Source organism: Diplotaxodon limnothrissa, linkage group LG7 (assembly GCF_057381915.1).
Source record: "Diplotaxodon limnothrissa isolate DT_005_m linkage group LG7, D_limnothrissa_male_GT1.1, whole genome shotgun sequence".
Lineage (NCBI taxonomy): Eukaryota > Metazoa > Chordata > Actinopteri > Cichliformes > Cichlidae > Diplotaxodon > Diplotaxodon limnothrissa.
This window is the reverse complement of record NC_140602.1, coordinates 13,563,500-13,585,314: the sequence shown is the minus strand read 5'-3', so window position 1 is coordinate 13,585,314 and position 21,815 is coordinate 13,563,500. Positions and strand designations below refer to the sequence as shown.

Genomic DNA, 21,815 nt, shown 5'->3' with positions numbered 1-21,815 from the left:
GGTATCCAGTGTTAATGCCATCATTTCTAATTGCACATGTGTGCCTATTTAAAGTCACAGTATTGCAATAGAAAGACAAAAATATGTAAAGAAAAAATAGCAACAACAAAAGAAAAAACAACCTACTGTTTTTTTACTTATTTTTAATAGAACCTTTATTTGTACAGGGTTCTGTGTCAAAACAAAGCTGTGAAAGAGTTTGTTTCTTGGAAGCTTGTACTTAATACATATTGTTACACAGTTGTCAGTATTTGCATGAAAGCTGTAGGGAGACCTCAGACTATTAAGCACACAGTATCTGAAATAGAAAATGTTTACAGACAGTATTTGAAAAATGTTGAGCATATATAGGAAGTGAAAGTTTTTGCTGTTCACATATTTTGTGTGTAATCACAAGTAGCAGTTGTGTTCTTGCTTTTATTTCCTCTTGAGATTGTAGACACAGAGCACTTTCCCTTCACGCGTCCAATATGAAAACACAACGACTGGAGAAAGCTGTAATGTGAATGATAGTCCTTGTAAACTACTGTATGTTACATCAGTGAAGAGTAAAAATGGAAAAGAAAGTAGATCTTTATGGGAATGTTGATTTTTTTTTATACACAACTACACTGCATGGTTGAAAATGTTTAAAAAAAAGAAAGAAACTCTGGTAAAGCTTTTTTTCCCCCGTTATTGTCATTTTGTTTGTATCTTTGTATCAGAAACTCACTTAGTAATGATTTCTGATGGCAGGCTACATGTCCACTACTTTAATCATGGCTTTCTGTTTATCTTCTTGCTATTTTTTCCACTTCATGCTGGTTTATTTTCTCTTTTTAAGGCTCTCATTTTTACTCCTGGACATCGTCTTCCTTCTTCCCTACATCTGATTTTGTTTCCTCATCTGCCTGTCCAAAAGTTGACGCCTTTCTGCTTTCGTTAAGGACTCTCTCGCTGCTAGATGCAGCTAGCTGCTTGCTAACCATCATGGACTTGGCTCTCCTGTCGCTTGCGTTCCAAGTCTGTGATCTGTGAGAGGGTAAATATTTTTCATCAGCAGCTGTCAGATACTCTGTGGTGTTCGAGAGGTTTCTCTTGATCGTTTTTGGATCCTCTGGAGTTTCTGTTCCTGGAAGAGTCCTCGTACTTTCTGTAGGAATTGCCTCAGTCTGAGTTTGATATTGCTGGGTGAGTGTTCTGACTGTTGATACTTTAGGCATTTGACCCAAAGTGGTAGGATGCACCTGATACGCTAAATTTGATGGCCACTGATTTGGAGTTTTATTAATGTGCTCTACCAGTGACCTGTACTCTGCAGTTTGCATCATATCATCACCAGCCTCAGCTGGAGTGTAGAGGATGCTGCTCATAGCCCTCTTCTTAGTGATGGGAGAAGTCTGGCTTTGGTTTTCAGTAGGGATGTACCTCAGAGATTTAGTCCTCTTTGGCGAAGAGGAGTTTCCTAGCAGACTCTGGACTTTGTCTATGGGCTCAGGAGCTTTCTGTGGTTCATCAGGGGGGTTCATAATGATGGTGCTCATAGACCTCCTCTTTGTCAAAGGAGAAATGAATTGGTCTTCAATTGGATAGTGTTTCAACGATTTTGTCCTTTTTGGAGGGGACAAAGGCCTCAGTCTGTTTTTGTCTGGTAGTCTGTCTAGAAACATCGTGCTGCCTTGTTTTATGTTTGTTATTGTTTCTTGACTTGATGTTGCAGAAGAGGGCCTTTGTTCACACGGAGATATGAGAATATCTACAACTGAGCTTGGCGGAGGTCTCTCGAAACCTCCGGACTCTGAGCTCTGACCACCTTCCTTGGTGTTGAGAGTGCACATACTTGAGGCTTGCCGCAGACTCCGCTGTCTTTCTAGGCCGGTTTTTGTTGTGTCTTCTGTGTCCTTCTGCCTGGATGCAAACTCTTCCATATCCATGTGGAAGCGGTAAAGACTGTAACCGTCAGCACTGTTAATACTGCCTTGGCGAAGGAGATTGGAAGGGTCGCACACCGATGAGTTTCGCGAATAGGTTCGAGTCAGCTCTAACCTGTCCACACCTGCAAGCTTTTCAAGGGCGGTTGCCATACGTCCATGGAGCTCCTCCAGCTGGGCCAGACGCAGATCCACCGTCTGCAGGGAGGCCTTCATCGTGTTCTCCCTCTCATTTACCTCTTCCAGACGCATTGACATATTCTCAACTCTGCCAAGAAGAGTTGAGAGAAAAATAGTTTTTATGGAAACAGGAACCAATTTGAAATATTTGAACTACTTTTAAAAGTTTGTACCTCTCTGAAGTAACCTTGATGCGTTCGTCACTGGAAGACTGTTGCTCGTCCTCTTTCTCTCTGAAATATTCCTCGACACACTGTTCTTCAAACTCGTACAGGAATTTTAGCTCCTCTGGATTCAGCCTGAGCTCTGAAGAAAACACATGACAGCAATTTCTGTTAAAAAAATCAGTTCCAGCAGTTTCTTCATGTTTATAGGCTACAGAATCATGAAATTAATATTTTGATGTGGTTTAAACGCTTAGTGTGTATTATTAACCACTGAAAAACTGCATAAACTCTTTACCCTCATAAAGATGGCATTTGAAAACCTCACCTGTATCCTTAGTGATGAATTTTAACACCACAGTGTATATCAATAAAGATGTGGTTTGTCGACCATTAGAATAGTTTCTGTTTTTTATAGGTATTTGCATAGACAGAGACCATCCCCACTAACTTCTGATGCACACACACATACATTTTGTTCTACAAGCACGCCTGAAATTTGATAGAAACGGCTCAATTTAGAAGGCAGTTTCAAAGGATACTCCTAGGAGGCTTTCAAGGGGTAAAGAGTTAATTGCACTTAAGTATTAAGTATAATGATAAAATTGTTTTGGTTTAAAAAAGGAGACTAACTGAGGCCACGGTCTTTCTCATCTAGCTCTCCCTCCTGTTTCTTCCTGGCACATCGCTTGAACATTCTGTTGAAGAGGATATAGAGGTGGCTGAGGATGATGAGAGGTGGCGGTAAAATGGGACGGTCATGGAAAGTCATGATCAGCTGATATCTCTGGAACTTCCACACTTGGTTGGAAATTGACTTGACTTCAAAGAAGGTGTTGCTGTGGGACAGGACATGCAGACCAGTGAGTAAAAACTGTAAGAGGAGATATTTTCTTAGAAACAATAGAACAAGTAGACATTGGAAGTATAGTTACTTGAAGACCGCAATGAGCAAGTTGACCAGAAGAATGTTTGCTACGAGAAGGTAACAGGCCATAATGGCAGGTGTGAGCCAGGCACCGGGGATACATGGGGGGAGTTTCTTCCCATCCTCATCATATAAATGTTCACCACATGGAGCTGCAAGAATGGGAGATTAAAGTTATACATTTATATAGACTTTAATGTAAATAATTAGAATACCATTCATGATGACTTACGGTTGATTTCCATTGCATAGACTTGGAAAAATCCCCGAAAACCACAGTTCCGCAGGGAAATGGAGAAAGCGTTAAAATCAATAGACATAAGACTTTTATGTCATATTTCTGTCAAGGTCAAGCTGTTTTGCTTTAAAGGGTGGACTGGTCTTATCAAATTGTTCATTGCACTTTTAAAAGTACTCAAACATACCTAGTTGCATACTTTATATCCTTGACATATTTTACATTTTTACATTTTTTTATACAACCTTGTTCATAAAATTAAAAATGAATGAAGACAAACATCCGAATTTCAGTATCAATTAGACCACATGTTTAACAGCACCTTCCAGAAAAGGTTCAATACCATCTTCAATATCATTTCTAATTGAGGCTTTTTAAATAGTTGCTTGTTGCCTTCACCTTGACAGAAGAAACATTAACAGGAGAAGAAAAACTTGGAGGCAGATGATCATGACAGAGGAGATGACATACAGGCATCTATTCTGCTCTTAAGCAGTGAAACATTGTGTTGTACTGAATGTATGTATTGTAGTAAGTGCTATTCCAAATGTGCCAGCAGAGGGAGACAGAGTATGTCAAAGTGTGTGACATTGCTAAGACAGATTTTAAAACAGAGAAATAATGCAGTACTGATCATCTGCCCAGAATCAGGAAACAGAATCTTACTATGAATTCTAGTCTTACGGTCTATCGAGTCTGCAAAAACCTCCCCATAGATCATCCAATAAGGCATGTAGAAAATGTTTCTGGCCAGGCGCCATGTTGGCTCCTCATCTGGATGAAGTATGGCTTGTCGAGCCACTCCGAAGCTCATAAGCACCACCAGCATGATCACCACAAAGTACATCATATCAATCATCTGAAAGGAATCAAACAAAGAGAACATGCAAGCTCAGTGTGTTCTCTTTCTTTTTGTGTGTGTGCATGCCATCTGTGATTCGTTGAACTATTACCATTTTCCCTATCATCATCACATAAGGTCCCAGGTATTTGTTGACTCCAAAGATGTCCAATACACGAATGTACCAAAAGATGATGTCTATACAGTAGATAACCCTGCCATAGCCCATGTACGGTTCAGGCTGTAGCCGTAGCATTAGCCCCAGAAGGAACGTGGATATGGCAACCAGGTCTGTGATGTTCCAGTACTCCTCCATCCACACACTTATCTTTTGTTTCAGCTTCCCTGGTTCTGACATCAGAATCTAGACACCAGGATTAGGAGATCACACAGTATTCATTACAAGCCCATAAAACCGCTTGGAATTTAAGATATTCCGACTCTGTAAAGGCTCATACCTGTCGGACTTTTTCAGTGCCAAGTGTGAGGATGTATGCTATGACCATCCACTCTTGTATAGATGGCCATCGCTCCATTTTCACCAGGATAATGTAGTTGTACAGCATCAGATAGCCCAGATAGGAGATCTGTCAAAACAATAAGGTCATAAAGCTGTTTGTTGTTGTTGGCGGTCATTTTTGAAATGCATGCTTCACGCATCAGAAGGGAACTTACTGTGTTAAACCAGAATTTGGTGAAAGGTGCATTATAAAACTCAAAGAATCTTTTGCCAACTGGGATTTTATGGATTTTGGTGCTATCCTCTTCTTCGTCTCCTTTTCGGGAAGTTGCATCAGTGTTGGCATCCTGCAGCATCACAGCAAACAGCAAGCTTACAATCATTCACCCTTAAATTAGGCATATGTCTAATAAAAAAAAAAGTATGAACAAGGACCTTGCTGGATTTTGTGTCATCATCTTTGTCCTTTCCCTCTTCTTTGCGTGCAGGTGCCTGATAAGAGGCATCGTCTCCAAGGCGGAAGTCCAACAGCAGAATCAGAGGAGGGAAGATGATTCCCAGAATAACCTGAGTGAGATAATCATTTTTCAAGTATTTCCGCTAATAACATTCTTCTTGTAAATATTATTGTTTTAGAATTTTTTTAAGTTAACCTTCAGGCCCGGGCTTTTTCCAATCCTCAAGCAGCCCATCCACATATCAGTGAGCAACATCTGGCTGCAGGTGTGAGCGATGAAGTCACGTTGCTTAGCAGCCACAGCCAGCTTCAGACAGGTGGAGTTACTCCAGTTAACCAGCTCATATGTTAGGAGTTTCATGGCCACCTGTTCATCGTGCTTGTAGGACTGGTCCAATAATTCGTAGGCCAGTTGTCCAAATTCTCTGTGAGAGGGACACAACAACAATTATTTCTATATAGCACTTATCAAAGTAGTTTAAAGCAAGTAGAAAAAGACATACATCGTTACAGAAAGTATAAAAAGCATTCTGCATCACTCACTTGGAGTTGTTTTCCAGATCTTGGGAGATATCATCCACCAGTTCACTCTCAGAGCACTCATGAGCCATGGCCTTATACAGTTTACAAGCCACTAAAGCCTTTGCCATAGCCTCTTCGCCACGCTGCCAGAGAAATAGTGCCATCTTCTGGCGCTTCATCAGCACCCCCCACAGCATCAGCTCGTGGAAGGGATACTTGAATCGACAGACTTCAGGGTCATCCACATCAATTTCCACCTCCTCCTCTTTCTTCTTTTTGGCCTTTTTCTTGCCTTTTGACCTAGGTTCATCATCCTAACAAAAACAAAACAACAACAGCTAGATAGATTGTGCTTCTGTGTGGGTTTGATTAGTTAAACTATTTTAGTTGTTGCGAAAGAAAACCCTACCTCCATTCCTAGAAGCTTCAGAGCTTTGGGCTGCAAGAAGAGAACAAAGCGTTGCAATTAATATAAAATGTTACTTAATATGATGACAAACCACTGTCATTTATTTCCTTCCATCCATGCGTACCCTTTTTAGTCCATATAGATTATTGTAGAGGTTACGGAAAGCTTTCCTGGTGTAATTGCTTCTGTAAGCTCCGCCCATGAGGTATTCCAGCACAAGACCAATATCAATCAAAGTAATTTGATAATCTGGAGGAAGGTTTCCCTGCAGAAGTCATATATAAGAAAGCACGACCTTAACTGCTTTAAAATAATATTGAACCTGAAATAAACTGAAATGATTCTGCTGAATGTTTATTGTTATAAGCAAAGACTGTCTTACCTTTTTGACATCCCTAACCACAGCGTGCAGGGTATTTGCCGGGCCAAGTTTCTGAAAGATGTGAGAACAAGAAGGAGAAGTAGGTTCTGTATATTTTTATCCATCAAAACTCTGTGAATTAATTTTTTTTTCCCTTTTGCTGGTGTTGCTCAGCATTGTAGAACTCTCACCGTGTTGTATAACTCTTCCAGCCTGGGAATGGTGAGGAAGTGGTGAATGTTGACTCCATTCTCGAGGAGCAGTTTGACAAAGTCCACTCTGTCCAGCACCAGAGCATCCATCATAGCCTGCTCCAGTGAGTTCACCTGATAGAATAGATATATAATATAATTATTTTCTCTATGTTCACTCTGTTGTCTCATATTTCCACATGTAACATTTGCATAAACTTCATTATTCCTACCCAGCGAATCAACTCCAACTTCCTTGGATCTGTTTCCTCTGGTGGTTCAGGTTTTGCCTTTCCCTTCCCTTTCCCCTTCTTGACCCGAGTCTTGCTGCGAGGAGCGCTCGCAGGGCTCCTCTGTTTCTCCTGAGACGGGGCTGCAGTGGTTGTAGTGTTGGCAATAGCACCAGCAGGCTGACCGAGTAATAATAGAAAAAAATATCAAACATCAATTTCTACTATGCCTCTAACTTGATCATATCAGTTGCCAGTTTTTGTGTTTGAGTGATATGACACAATTTATGTTTGCTTATATATGTATTTGCATATGAGGTGTGTTTTTTTCCAGCAAGAACTGATATCACCAAGCTGAAAACTCTCCTTTGGTCTTCAGTCAATTCTTTTCACAATTTCTTCATCTCATAAATTCACTCTCCGTGGATACCTGCTGATTGCTTTGGGGTTTCACATCACACTTGTGTAGGCTGCTTCTTTCAGCAGATGAATTTGAAGCATTTGCAAATGCGTCATTCTAAACTTTCATCGACTCTGTTTCACACTTTTTTCTTTCTTTTTTTTATTGGATTTTCAAAAACAAATTATTTCCTTCAGTCTTGAATCCATGTAGTCACAAAGCACTGATGTGAAATGAATAATTTACACTGTTCAAAAGTGAGGAACACTCACTGGCAAATTGTGTCCGTAAACAAAGATGTGATTTCGTGCGATATCCACTCTGTTCCAGGCCAGAGCCAAACTGAGCTGGTCTGCTGCTGATGCGTTCGTTCCTGATGCAAGAAAAAAGACGGAGACGTGACGAGAGCCGGCATGTGTGGCACGTCGTAAGAGAATCTATTGGAAATATACAAGGAGGCAAGCTTCGAGTGGGATAACCACTGGTGTTGGTGTCTGATGATACCTTTTAACAAAGCAGTAAGGATGGCCATTTCTATATCCTGTTGTCCCTCAGACCCCATTCGAAAAACTGTAATCTATATGTGAGAATAAAAAAGGAAGCGAGGGAATGTTACACTGTAATAATTGATAACTGATAACAAACTACACAGATGAAATGATTGATGAAAGAATGAATTTTTGCCACTGATTTTCAGCAGGGCTTCTTTCTCCAGCACCCTGTGGCTGACCTTTCGAGCGCAAACAGCCAATTTAATCGTCAGACACGGCGATAGCGCTTGCCTTGTTACAGACTTGATATCAAATGAAATTACGCTGACGGGTCTGTCACATGCGCAGCCATGGTGAATGGGATTAGATTGGCACGCATATGTGGCACGGTGCCAGAGTTTTTCCAGCGCCGGCCTCAGGATGCGTTAATAATGAGCAGTCTGCATCAGTATGAACACTGAACACTTTTGTTTCTCTTTCAGGAAGCTGCAGGCTGCCTTGTTTGTGTGCGTGCGGACACTTTTATGATAATAATTTTATAATTCGGTTAAATGTTGCATCCTGGTGTTACATCACAGCAAAATGTAGCCCTCTAAATCAGTGTTTTTATCTGCCCAGGCCAGATGTTCACATTGGATGCACTTAGGATGAAAGGATTATGTGTGGACTAGACAGTGACACTGATTCACCTGTAGGTTAGTTACCGCCCTTTAGTTTAAGATTTATACATAAAGAGCTCAGACGACTTGGTTGTTCTGCCGCTTTGTCTCGATAGAGAATCAAGGAAAACTAAATAGTGTTTAATAAAAAACAGTACTATTCAGTATGATCTTTCAAAAAGCATTTTAAGTTGCTTATGTGAGTGTTTTGGAGCATTAGGCAGTCTAATACGTCTGGGATTGAGAGTTTCAGAGTGAAGTGGTAAACTGATAGCACTCTGGGGACTGAAAGCCTGCGGAGTGGATAGAGCAACCTGGCTGAGGATTAGGGAGCTGGATCCTCTCCTCCATCTGTGTGCTGTATGCTTCCTGTGAGTAGATGAAGTACGAGCTAAGCAGTTGATAGTGTGTGTTGATCTTTTCCTCTCAAATGTATAGATTATAGAGATTATATAGCGTTACAAACTGTTTATCACATCAATTATGCCTTCGGGAATCTGCAAGAGATGCACAAATGCTGCTGCTACTTAGGCATTCATCTTGAAGAATTACTCTCAGCTCTGGTTTTTTTTTTCTTTTTTTTTGCTGAAAACCTTTACCAGGTGTGTGCTGAACTGAGTTGGAGTACATACCACCATTTGACAGCTACGCACTTGCATGCGTCCTTAACAGTTAATAATATCCTACAGTAAAGCTGTAAAAGTCCCGGATTACGATATAACGCACATGACCACAAAAGAAGGTGAAATGACATGCAGGTAGCGGGGATTATGTTTATTCAGTATGTTAATGGACATACACAAATGAGTGGAGTGGCGATGAATGACGATGGAGACCAGATGCTTCACAACTCAAAAATATTTATTGATTGACACAGACATGTTGCTTTAAAAATACATGGCTTCACTCCTACAATGGTTTCACTCACTTTGTTCCTCTACTTACCAATTCCCTTTTTTTCATGCACTCCATTACCATGAGCAGGATCTGCTGCGACTGGCTTTTGCTATAATTGAATGTCTTCTGAATAGTCACTAAAAGCTGGTCTCTGACATCGTCATTAACCAGGCTGCATGACAGGATAAAAAAAGCACATTTTTGTTTTTTTTTATTATTATTAACCTTTATTTAACCAGGAAGATCCCATTGAGATTAAAAACCTCTTTTTCAAGGGAGACCTGGCCAAGATAGGCAGCAGCAGATGTCTCACAGTTACAGAAATTACTGGTTTTTTTAAAGGATTGATATCAGTGTAAAAGGCAAATCAACTGAAACCTCACCCTCCATCCTCTGAGAACTTGTGCGCAAAGGAAATGATGTCAGAAGCACGGCCGCTGCCATCGCACACCACCACAGGGATGGGGGGCTCATCTCTCAGACTCTCCAGGGCAATGGAGATAACGTTGGGACCTCCCTCTACTATTAAACACACCAGAGGAACCCCCTGACCCAAACCTGGAATGAATAGAGAGAAATAATCATTTGTTCCATCCTTTCTTTTCTCTGTAAAACAGTCTGAGAGTGAAATGATGAAGCTTATGTTGTGCTACGATGCCATGTGTGAACAGACAAACCAGAGGAAGGAGGAAGTGACGTCAATGGTGACAGCTGAGCATCCCTTTGCTGTCCCTGCCTTATCCAAGTTCCAGGCATAGGATGACAAAGGGAAGCCCACATGTCACAGAGGAGCTCTCCATCCATGTGTCCAACAAGATTTTAGCTCACATATGCACATCACAGTGGGCAGATTATTTAAAAATTCAGCACACTAAACAACTTACGAGTATTGATCTTCTGCAGAGAGATGTGCTTCTCCAGCAGTCTACGGAGTTTGACCTCAGAGCCGTACTTCCCGCAGGTTCCGTTGTCTGTGAGGATGAAGTGGGAATGGCTGTTGTTGAGCACAGCCAGCTTGCTCAGTGGGTTTGCCATCGTCTGATAGGGTCTTGTTACCTGGAAAAAGTTACAAGAAGAGACATTACTTTGAAAGGTCTTCTTTTTAAGGAGACCACATGCTGGTGCAAATGTCCTTACATCTTTTCCAATGAGGTCTTCTTTGTTTTCAAGGATCCCCCATGGAGCAATCCCTATAGCACACACCTTTCCACGTGACTTAGAGGAATGGTCCTTTAAGGCATCTCCAACATGGCGGATGACCCCTAAGTTAAAATTGGCAAAATAGAGCAATACAAATAAAGCTCTTTTGTGATGGGGCTGAATTATGGAGCATAATGTGGTAGTATTGCAGTAACCTTACGCAATATCCATCATTTGCAATGAATTTTTCCACTAAAGCTCTAATTATAGTGCCTAAACCTGTGACAATGGATTAGTCAAATCTCCCCCAGGAAATTGCAGAGTAGTGTTACGTAATAACAATTTGGAGCAAAGGTAATCTTCTAATGTCACAAGCTGATTGTTATTAAGTGAACATTAAAAGCATTATACTAAACCATCAGCGTCCTACCTGTGTTAACTCCACCCGTGAAGATCCAGGCTCCAGTTGTGACGGCCGCTTTAATCAGGCCTTTGCCAAACACTTGTTTGAGTTTGGGCTGGAGGTCAAAGTTCTGGAGACCCCCGTGTACAGAGATGAGCAAGGTGGGCAGCTCCAACTGCCAGTCCTTTACCATCAAATGCAGTAGGTTGTCAGGCTTGGTGTCATATGAAACCCGGATATACTAGAAAAAACAAAGTTGGGAGGTTAATTATCACTTTTTTCTAGCTACGTCGTGTGCGTTAAGTACAGTTTAAAAACTCTAAAGCTCCTTGACACTGCATCGTATCCACTCACTTCTCTGATGTGAGAGAACTAACGGTATAAAAATGTGAGTAAATAATATTCCTTTACAAAGGAAAGGTCCCCACACTTTAAGATTCTACTTTAATGATTACATTCTGTTTTTAAGGCACTGCTTGTATCCACAGGATCGAAGATTGAAGCAGAACCTTTTTGACTGAGACTCACCATGGCTTTGTTGATGAATCCTCCTCCTTGGAACTCAATGATGCCAAAGGCGTCCGTCGGGTACGTCCTGGTGTGCTTGATCACACTCCATTTATCCTTTGGGGTATCAATCTGAACCAGCTGGTGGGTTTCCTCTAAGGAGTTGGCACCGGGAGGGATGGCCACGTGCTGTGTTGTCAGCTGACCACAGGCACATCTAGACAGATCAGAGGGTGTGAACTGCAACTTGAAGAAGCCAGTAAGACACACCTTGCACACATACTTTCATTGCTCTACCCATTTCTGGCAGACAAAGGGCTCACTGCCTGGCTGCTCTAGCAGCCCTGGAGTTTTCGCCGTGACTTACAGACGCATTGTTTAAATCCTGATAAATGCGGGATAGGCTGAAGTCAAGGGTGTCATGATTTCAGAAATTAATTAATTAATAAGAAAAATGTTTGTCAGTTAATATAGACCCGAATGCCAGCTTCAAATGCTATTATATTATTTACAGGATATTATTTATATAACCACCACTGTCATAACTCACACAGCCCATTTAACAAGAAAAATGTACACCGATGCATGTGATCTAATTCTTAATGTTTTCAGCTTTTTTACTTTTTAACATAATTTAATGGATATTAATTTGCATATGGAAAGCATTTTTTTTTTTTAAAACAACAACAACAATACATTTTATAAAAATATGCTAAAATACACTCTAAGAAAAATGAACATTGCATGAATTTGCTTCAAGCTAGAAAAAAACCTGTTGTAATTCTGGAATAATGATGTGGATAATAACAGCATACCTGCACTTGCAATCTGAGGACTTATATTTCTGACTTGTAATTTTTTTTAAAGTACAATTTCAGGGTAAATTTCAAGAATTGAAGTAACTACCTGGTTGGGTCTTTGCTGGGAAATATGTGTATACATTCTCTTTTAAGAAAGGTCCTCTCAATCCATACTTTCTGTGCCTGGGAAGACAAAAAGAAACATAACAAAAGTGTTATGCAAAAGCCGTTTTCCAAAGAATCCAGAAGTTGTACTTGATATGCACAAAGACATGAGCATGGTGAAGGAGCTGTGGCACTAAAATCATGCATGCTCTGTCATTTCTCATGTTATTGCGCCACAGCTGATGCTGGTAAAATTGCCTCCATTGTTTGTTCAAGTTTCATAAGCAGCCAGTGAAAAGCACAAAAGTACTATTCCCCCACACTTTGTCAAATCCTGTTCTGATTGCTTTCTGATTTTTTTCCAGTTGCCGATCAACAATAACCAGAGTTCAAGGCGAATTTTCTCAGAGGGCTATTGTTGACGGTGGAAGCCCAATTAACACCGAATCAGGGGAAGCAAAGCTTTCCAAGAAATCACCAGGAAGTGGGGTTGAAAACAGAATTTGAACCCTTGACAGCATTATTATGTAAAAACAAATTAAAAATCTGTTTAAACTTTACCAGTAAGCCTGAGGTCAGATGAGTAAGGATGAAAGACCTTATATAAACCTCACTGAAGTCTTGTGATGATCACAAGTAGCCATAACACAGAACAGTTACTGTTCTCGCCCTGTTTTTCTGCTCAAATGACCCCCTTTGAGAGCAGCTGGACCGCAAAACCACAGACTTTCCCGGAGTGTCTACTCGCCTCCGCTTTAAGAAAAAGGGAAACCTTTGCATTTATTTATTTTTGTTTTTTTGCCTGTGCAGATGTCATATGATCCAAACCAAAAATATACACGAATGCAAATAGATGCATGTATTACTTTTAATCTGTTTTTATTGCATGTATGCCATTTTCTATTATGACTGTTTTCCACCAGTAATTCTTCGTGGGGGTTTTTAACGCTTGTTTTTCAGTTCAACACTACTACTGTATACATTTGGTATAAATTGTTTAAAATTATACAAATACATAGATATCAGCCTTACATATATTATCTGCTGTTACTACAGTGCTCTTTCAAGAATGATGTTTTGGCGCAGCTTCAAAACAACTACTTTTTATTTAGCATGGGTTTTTGTAAAAAATGTTCCCATCTTTATTTCTCAGTGTCATCATGCATCAATAAGCACCTAGACGTCCCTCAGTGCTGCCTGCTCACATTTACCTCATCTGAACTCACTTTTCACGGTCTGCAATTAATACAACATCGGCCGCTGCTTGGTAAAATCCTAATAATGCAACTAAATAAAGTTTTTAAAGGGTTTCGACTCACGTACAATCCTCTTGACGGAGCTTCGAGGTCCTAGTGCTGCTGGAAATTAAGGCTAGGGAGTGCAGGGGAGCCAGAGCTTTCTCCTGGTGCTGCACTCCCAGTGAAGTGGCCTCATTGAATCCCACAGGACATGAAACTTCTTCACTTTATGAGGGCCAGTTAATATGATGAGCATGTGAGCAGGGTCTTTGTTCACCCAAGTCTCATGACTCCAGTTCAAGGTAATCCTTTTGGGAGTCCCATGACCCTTTCTCCATGCCCAGAGGGTATTTTCATCATTCGCTTGAACAAGGCACAATAAATCTACTTTGATAACCGGCTCCTAATCTCCCAATTTGTGTAAAACTCCTTTCTTTGTGCTCGCTTCACAGTTTAGAAAAACTTCGCCAGTGTGAGACGATGGAGAAGAGCGACTAACCTAAAAGTACTGCAGCCTCGTTCAGAGGGTCCCCAACTTCTCGTTTGAAAATTTTCACCCCCTCCAAGTACTTTGATTTCAACCCAATTTGCATAATTGAGAGAATTGGATGCAGGCATTCTTTTGGAAGGCGCCTTGTTAAGACATGACTGGTCTCCAGTTGGGGGTCAGTCAGTGCTAATTGCAGTTAATCTTTATTTCCACCCACTATGTTTTTGTGGAGAGAAAGAAAAGGCAGCAGTCCAGATATTCAGTATTCCCTTAATCTTCCTGTTTAATGTCAGGTATGTTAATTTGATCTACATTTGAAAACACCCTTTTTTCATAAAAAAAGAGACTCCCAGTGCCCTTTTGTTATCATATTTATCCTCCTGTTTGGGTATTTAATAAAAACAGTCGTCAAGTTATAAAGGGATTGCAGATGCATTCCTAATAACTAGAGATGGAGCGAACTGGCACTAAGTAGCAGACGTCTGCTTAAAGCCTTTCTCATGTGAATGATTTGATAAGCACTCCTTTTATGGTTGAAGTGAGCAGTTTTAGCTCCAATAAAAAAAAAAACAGCAGAGGCTGGTGGTAGATGACAGAAAGACAAAGAGAGAATCCTAGCATCCCCCTCCAGTTTCCCACTTTTCTTCGTGCTCCAGTAAAAAACACACGTGGGCCAATGTTAATTATAGCCGGACAAAACAAAGCGCATTTCCAGAAGGGTTTGGCCAGTGTGACGCAGTTATTTCAGCTTACTTAAACTCATTAACCACAGCAATTAAAACCAAAATCCAGTCAGCAACCAGCTGGCTCGTTAAGAGCTGCCTTTGAGCACTTAACAAAGAAAAAAACAACAACAACAAAAAAAACATTTTAAAAAACTCTTGAAGAATGAGATAATGCAGGATCTGATTGTGTCACACCAAGCAAATTAACAGGACTTAAGACAAGCCTGAGAACAATCAACAACATTCATTCCAACATGCAGACTTTGGAAAATTAGTGCTTAAAACAAAAGACAGCTATATGAGACGGAAATTTAAAAAAATATATTTATTATTAGCCGTACTGATGCAGTGTTTTCCTGTCAAACTTTGACCATGCTTAGCACTTTAATACAATGCATTGGACATCGGAGCAACAATGTGTATACAAAGGTCACATTCACAGTATACCATACATTCATTCCTTTTTATACTGGAATCACATGGTCCTGGTCTCCTGACCCACAGCTTAGCAACAACTTGACCACAGCTAATTTGTTCCGGTAAAGCTTTAATTACACTACGCAGTCCCAAAGGCTCATATAGAGAAGGTATAATGATGACTTTATATCTGTATGTGGATACCTGACTGGCAGCACATGTTTGGTTAAATTCTGTAGCTATATCAGTTGAAAATCAACGTGTCAGATATTCACAATATTGCAGTAACAATGGAATTCATACAACAAAAGCTTTGTGAGCACAAGTGAAAGAAAGGATTTTGGGTTCCTATAAGGAATGTGATGTTACCCGGGTTGAAGCAACTAATTGCTCCTCATTGGTATTGAATAGCTATGCTAGTTAGAGCTTGATGCATTGTGACAGGAAGAAAACCCATGTAGGCTCTGTTAACTGTCTAAAAAAAAAGCGTTTCAGACTCATGGTAAACCACATGGGCTGAATATAAAGCTGCCTTTTACTTGTTTTTACTCGAGGAGAAAAGATATTTCGTCAAAGTGGCACACTCCACTTCCAGGGTCTGGATGGGCAAATTTGCATTAACTGTGCAGCAAACTGTTTTCAGTCAGCCCTGCTTGTAAATGCACTCTTTGTCCTCCTGAGTTGAAAAATCCAGTTAGCCATCACGAGTCCAACATGTCACTGATTATCCCCGAGATTTGAGGGAGTCATAAGACATGTTTTAAGGCTGCTGTTTTTCACTTTTTTCCCTAAAGCAGTCTGACTGAAATAGAGACCAAAATCAAGGAATCGCAATAAAGTTAGGGCATCCTAAAAAACTAGCGACATCTGAAATCTTTCTGTTGTGAAAGTGAAGGAACTTACTCATTATGGCTACAACAGTTTAAGTAACGTAATAATTATCAATCACGCAACTAAAAAATAACCAGGTTACCCAACAATTTTAAGGATTACAAGGGTTCATTTATAAGCCTTACTCTACATACATAGCAGCCTCAACAGATGTTACAGGGATTCGACACCCTGATGAATTCATGATTTGAACTACTTACAAAGAAATGAGCTGAATGCAATTTCAGTTGTAGATGTATGTTAAGAGTAAATGATAACTTTTCAACTAAACAAAAGAGAAAAAAATTGTTGTCGTTTGAAATAAATGTGCATTTCTGTTTATTTGGGTCAAGTATGCCAAGTTTTTCATTGGCAACAATTTAGGGATTAACAGTCACCAAGCCAGTATCCACAGTGGATTGCACTATTGTGTGGATTATAAATATACCTGGGCCCCTAAGCAGTCCCTAACCTCATCACCAAGGCCAAAGAGCTCTGGGTTGACCAGTACAAAAGCGGCAATGGGCTAATGGATCACCAAGGCAAGGCAAGGCAAGGCAAGTTTATTTGTATAGCACAATTCAACAACAAGGTGATTCAAAGTGCTTTACAGAGACATTAGAAACAAAAACAAATAAAAAGCATGATTTAAAATTGATTAAAACAAGCAAACAAACAAACTAATTAACAAACAAACAAAACAGTATATAAAATCAAAACAGATCAAATCAGAACAATAGATAAAATCAGTAGTTAAATGTAAGTTTTGAAATTTAAGCTTAAAAGTGTGGATTTGGTGCTTTATTCAAATGCAGCTGAGAACAGGTGAGTCTTCAACCTGGATTTAAATAAACTGAGTGTTTCAGCTGATCTGAGGCTTTCTGGGAGTTTGTTCCAGATATAAGGAGCATAAAAGCTGAATGCAGCTTCTCCGTGTCTGGTTCTGACTCTGGGAACTGATAAAAGACCAGATCCAGATGACTGGAAGGTTCATACTGGGTCAGGAGGTCACTGATGTATTTTGGTCCTAAACCATTCAGAGCTTTATAGACCAGCATCAGAACTTTAAAGTCTATCCTCTGACGGACAGGCAGCCAGTGTAAAGACCTCAGAGCTGGACTGATGTGGTCCACTTTTTTGGTCTTAGTGAGGACTCGAGCAGCAGAGTTCTGAATGAGCTGTAGTTGTCTGACTGATTTTTTAGGTAGACCTGTAAAGATGCTGTTACAGTAATCAAGCCTACTAAAGATGAATGCATGGACTAGTTTTTCCAGGTCCTGTTGAGACATCAGATCTTTTATCCTTGATATATTCTTGAGGTGATAGTAAGCTGACTTTGTTATTGTCTTAATGTGTTTTTCTAAGTTTAGGTCTGCATCCATCACTACACCCAAATTTCTCGCCTGGTTTGTGGTTTTTAGGTGTATAGATTGAAGTCACCAGTAAGCATCTTGGTGACACATTGACAACTGTTGGTGTGATTATTCTCACATTTAAGACACGCAAAATTACAGTCAGTCACTCTCAGTCTGGTGCTCCACCCATGATCTTGTCTCATGCAGAATTAATGACCATAAGGAGGGCAAGGCATGACTCCCAACACTGCATGGGAAAATGCAGACGGGACCACAGTCACCACCTTTGTTAGGAAATAAAACTTTTTGGAACAACTTCATTCAGAGTGTCTTAAGGGAAAAAATGCTGACTTTGACACCAAGAGCATCATCCCTACTGTCACACGTGGCAGTGAAAGCATTAAACTTTGGTGGTGTTTTCCCATCAGTAGTACAAGATAACTTTATTGCAGTTTATTGCATTTATTGCAACCTCATATACTCGAGCATTAGGAAAAGATCTGAAGAGAAGAGTGGTCGAATATATCTACAGAGACTGTGCTTGCCAACAACGGTTATTCCACCAAGTACTAAATCTTGTGCTCCAAGGAGATCAAATGCTTTCCGTCACTAAAATTCACATTATTTTGTAGCCATTATAGGATGATTTTGTCATTAAAATTTATCTTAGAGTTATTCTGAATTTATCAGCTGCCATATAAATTAAAAACTTTGTTTTTATGTGAGTGCTGTTTCTGTTGTTTCTGCATGTTTTTGCCTTGAGAGGGATGTATTCAAAGAATTTCTTTTTTGCTTTGACCATATCTTTTGTAATAGTCTTTTGGTGTGCGCTTAAATAAATGCCATTTAATTTCATCAGAGGCGAACAACTGACTGTGAAGGGTGGTTGGGTGACTCATACATCACAATCTCATATGAGGTGCAAACCCAGAGTGAATCTGGTAGGATATACAGATTCAGATTTTTACTGGTTGTTGCAGTTTTTATTACTAATGTTTAGTGTCTGAGTACAAACTCATCAAAAATTAGTCACCCCCGTTAACCTGCGGAGAATTCATGAATATTTCTTTTCAGTATTTTCTAGTGATTACTGTTTTTTATTTAACTAGACATAGATGGAGATGAATACTTTGCTAATTTCATCTAATTTATCAGGTAATATTTTGTGAACACATCTATCTAAATGTGTTCTCTGTTGGAGGTTTTCAACACAGTTTACGTTTAAGGTGCTCTCTGGTGACTAGAGGCCAGCGTTCACCATGATTTCAGCTTTATGATATGATCAGCAATGATACTCAGGTAGGGTCTGGTATTTAAGTGATGCTCATTTGCTACTAAGGAGCCCTAAGTGTACCAAGAAATTATCCCCCACACCATTACACCACCACCACCAGCCGCAGCAGCCTGAACATCATGCTTTTATGTTGTTTAGACCAGACTCTGACCCTGCCATCTGAATGTTAAAACAGAAATCGAGACTCATCGGACTAGGCAACATCTTTTCAATCTTCTGTGGTCAGATTGTGAGAATTGTAGCTTCTTTTTCTATCCTTAGCTGAGCACTCACCAATAGTCTTGTGTGGCATCAACAACACATTGTTACCCAGAGAAAAGCTGCTCGATGGATAATTTCTCTTTTTAGGATCATTCTCTGTGAATCATAATGATGATTGTTTGGGAAAAATCCCCGTGAATCAGCAGTTTCTGAAATACCTAGACCAGCCTGTCTGGCACAACCATGCCACAATCAATGTAGTTATTTAATCCGACTTTCTCCTTCATTTAAATTTAAATTGAATTATATTTGTCCTTAAAAATTCTGTGCTCATGAGCCTACACAAAAATAGTGCAAACTCTCTTAATTTGCAGTTCACATGCTCTTCTTCTGGGATATGTTGCTCAAATATTAGGAAGAGAAATGTATGAATGATTACATATTTTTGCTTTCAGGGTCTTTTAAATACTTTTTTAAAAGACTTTACAAAGATATAAAAGTCAGTGGTTATCAAAGCTGGGTCATTAGGATTGAAGACTGTACTGGAGAATGTGGCTGCAGTTTTAAATAGCACTCAACTTTTAAAGGCTGGTATATGAGCAGCAGTTCTTAGAGACTTTATGCTAAAGAGAAAACCTCTAAAATGATTGGACGAGAAGGGCTGAGGCTAGATGACAGTGTTGGCACCATGTTGCATATCCTTAAAGTGATGACTTGAGTAATCATACAGTTTGTGTTTGCAAAAAGTTTGCTAAAAAGCTAAGATAAACTTCCTTTTCTTGAGAACAACATCATTTATAAAAGTTCCATTAATAATAGATTACAATTCAATTTTAAAAAATCCTTTAAAACATTTTTTTAATCCTAATTAAAATCCCAGAGTGGAAAAACGTCTGAAAGGTAATAAAAATTAATAGCTGTTGAATGTGACATTGATGCCTGCACACTTCATCTTACCTTCTGCGAGCCAGATGTGCTGCGTTTGAGGGAGGATCTTTTAAAGGTGCCAGTGTCCATGCTGAAGACTTAACTCAAGAGAGGAACCCTTGGAGAGTGGCGACAGGTCAGGGGACGCCAGCAACGTCGACATTAGAGACAGACAGAAACACTCAAGAGCCACTACAGCACCAGGTGATGGCACCAAGCCCTGGATTTACACTTTAAAACTATTTTGCTTCACCTTCAGTAAAGGTTTCAATGCTTCTCTCTCCTCTATGCGGCTTATTCCCGACTGACAAGACAGAGATCCCTGCCAGGGATATAAATCACTCGATGACACACTTGACACATAGACCCTTTTCCACTGCCGAACATCCCATAATCAGGCTTAATGCAGCCAGCTCTTACGAAGCCTCAGAGTCTAATGGATAGAGATTTAATAAATGGTTATTGAAGGTAAATCTACTTTGGCACACCACAACCCCCCAAAAAGGCTTAGAGAGAGATCGTGCAAGCTGTGAAGCTAAAGTTAGCCAACAGAAAGCCAAAAGATATCCCACCAGATGAGATCTGACAAGGGAGACAAGAGGGTGCCATCAGGGTGCAAAAACATAGGTATGCATAAGCAGAGAGTACTTAGACTCATTAAGAAATAATAAACAGAAGGAAGGATAAAAATTCTTGAGTGTTTTTTATATTTGGGGATCTGAATAAAACGACACATTTAATCTCTCAGCATCTTACATGTAGGTTTTCCCACCACATTAAGTAGTTGTGCAACACATGTGGAGCAGCTTGTTTCATAGTATTAGTAAGAGTTTGACCTCTTACTAATACTAGTCTGCAGAGGGTCCCGGTGATGTGGAAGACATCATGCCTCGTCCCTGTACCAAAGACGCCTCGTCCCAGTGGCCCCCAGGATTACAGGCCCGTGGCACTGACCTCCCACATCATGAAGACCCTGGAAAGGCTCATCCTGGACCAGCTGCGACCCATAGTAAGACCACACCTGGATCCCCTTCAGTTCGCTTATCAGCCTCGTCTCGGAACAGAGGACGCCATCATCTACCTGCTCAATCGTGTCTACACCCATCTGGACCAGCCGGCGAGCACTGTGAGGGTCATGTTTTTTGACTTTTCCAGTGCTTTCAACACCATCAGGCCGACCCTCCTGGGTGATAAGTTAGCAGCGATGCAGGTGGATGCTTCTCTGGTGTCCTGGATTGTTGATTACCTGACAGGAAGACCACAATATGTACGTCTCCCACAGTGTGTGTCTGACAAGGCGATTAGCAACACAGGGGCACCACAGGGGACTGTCCTCTCTGAGTCTGTTGTGGCCAGTGCGATCCTCTATGCTGTTGCATGCTGGGGGAGCAGGCTGAGGGTCGCAGATGCCAACAGACTTAATAAACTGATCCGTAAGGCCAGCAATGTTGTGGGGATGGAGCTGGACTCCCTCAAGGTGGTGTCGGAGAGGCGGATGCTGTCCAAGATAAAGACAATGTTGGATAACACCTCCCACCCACTCCATGACATGTTGGTCAGTCACAGGAGCTCGTTCAGTGAGAGACTGAGATTACCGAAAAGCACCACTGAACGACACAGGAAATCATTCCTGCCTGTGGCCATCTCCCTGTACAACGCATCCACTTAACACACTGTTTGCTGCTACAGCTACACGTTTCTTTTCCAACTATTTATTTATAAGTGACTTATGTATGTATGTATGTATATATATATATGTATATATTGTACTATTCTTAGTTAGTGTATTGTCTGTCTTGTCTTAATGTTGGTTTAAAATGGAGCACTGTAACAAAAAATAATTTCCCCCAGGGATCAATAAAGTATTCTGATTCTGATTCTGATTATATAAGACTTTAAAAATTAATGGAAATTCAAACTATCACTTGTCAGCACTATAAAAAACACTGCATTTAGCTTACCCCGAGCAAATATTTTTTGGGTATTCATTAAAATGGCTAAAAAT

At 40.3% G+C, this 21,815-nt stretch overlaps 1 protein-coding gene across 1 annotated transcript; it reads right to left on the bottom strand.

The window, feature by feature from the left end:
* Positions 1–833: 833 nt before the first annotated feature.
* On the bottom strand, positions 834–19,900 carry trpm1b (transient receptor potential cation channel, subfamily M, member 1b). Its single transcript, XM_085357443.1, has 27 exons — positions 19,841–19,900; positions 12,295–12,371; positions 11,410–11,605; positions 10,909–11,122; positions 10,476–10,600; positions 10,223–10,394; positions 9,722–9,896; positions 9,387–9,510; positions 7,796–7,868; positions 7,564–7,664; positions 6,895–7,071; positions 6,662–6,796; positions 6,492–6,542; positions 6,234–6,374; positions 6,110–6,139; positions 5,722–6,014; positions 5,375–5,603; positions 5,157–5,288; positions 4,937–5,068; positions 4,720–4,848; positions 4,374–4,625; positions 4,087–4,279; positions 3,415–3,435; positions 3,190–3,334; positions 2,888–3,093; positions 2,264–2,396; positions 834–2,178 (listed from the first exon to the last, which is right to left on the bottom strand). The coding sequence occupies exons 1-27, from the start codon at positions 19,898–19,900 to the stop codon at positions 834–836; spliced, it is 5,061 nt and encodes a 1,686-aa protein (XP_085213569.1).
* Positions 19,901–21,815: the final 1,915 nt, after the last annotated feature.

Bases quoted from the DNA above. Each gene is read 5' to 3' on its own strand.
- trpm1b (XM_085357443.1), bottom strand. From the start codon at position 19,900: ATGGACACTGGCACCTTTAAAAGATCCTCCCTCAAACGCAGCACATCT. The intron at 5,289-5,374 runs GTTAACTTAAAA...TATCTCACTCAG, and splicing joins GAAAAAGCCCGGGCCTGAAG to GTTATTCTGGGAATCATCTT. The intron at 4,626-4,719 runs GTATGAGCCTTT...CCTGGTGTCTAG, and splicing joins GCACTGAAAAAGTCCGACAG to ATTCTGATGTCAGAACCAGG.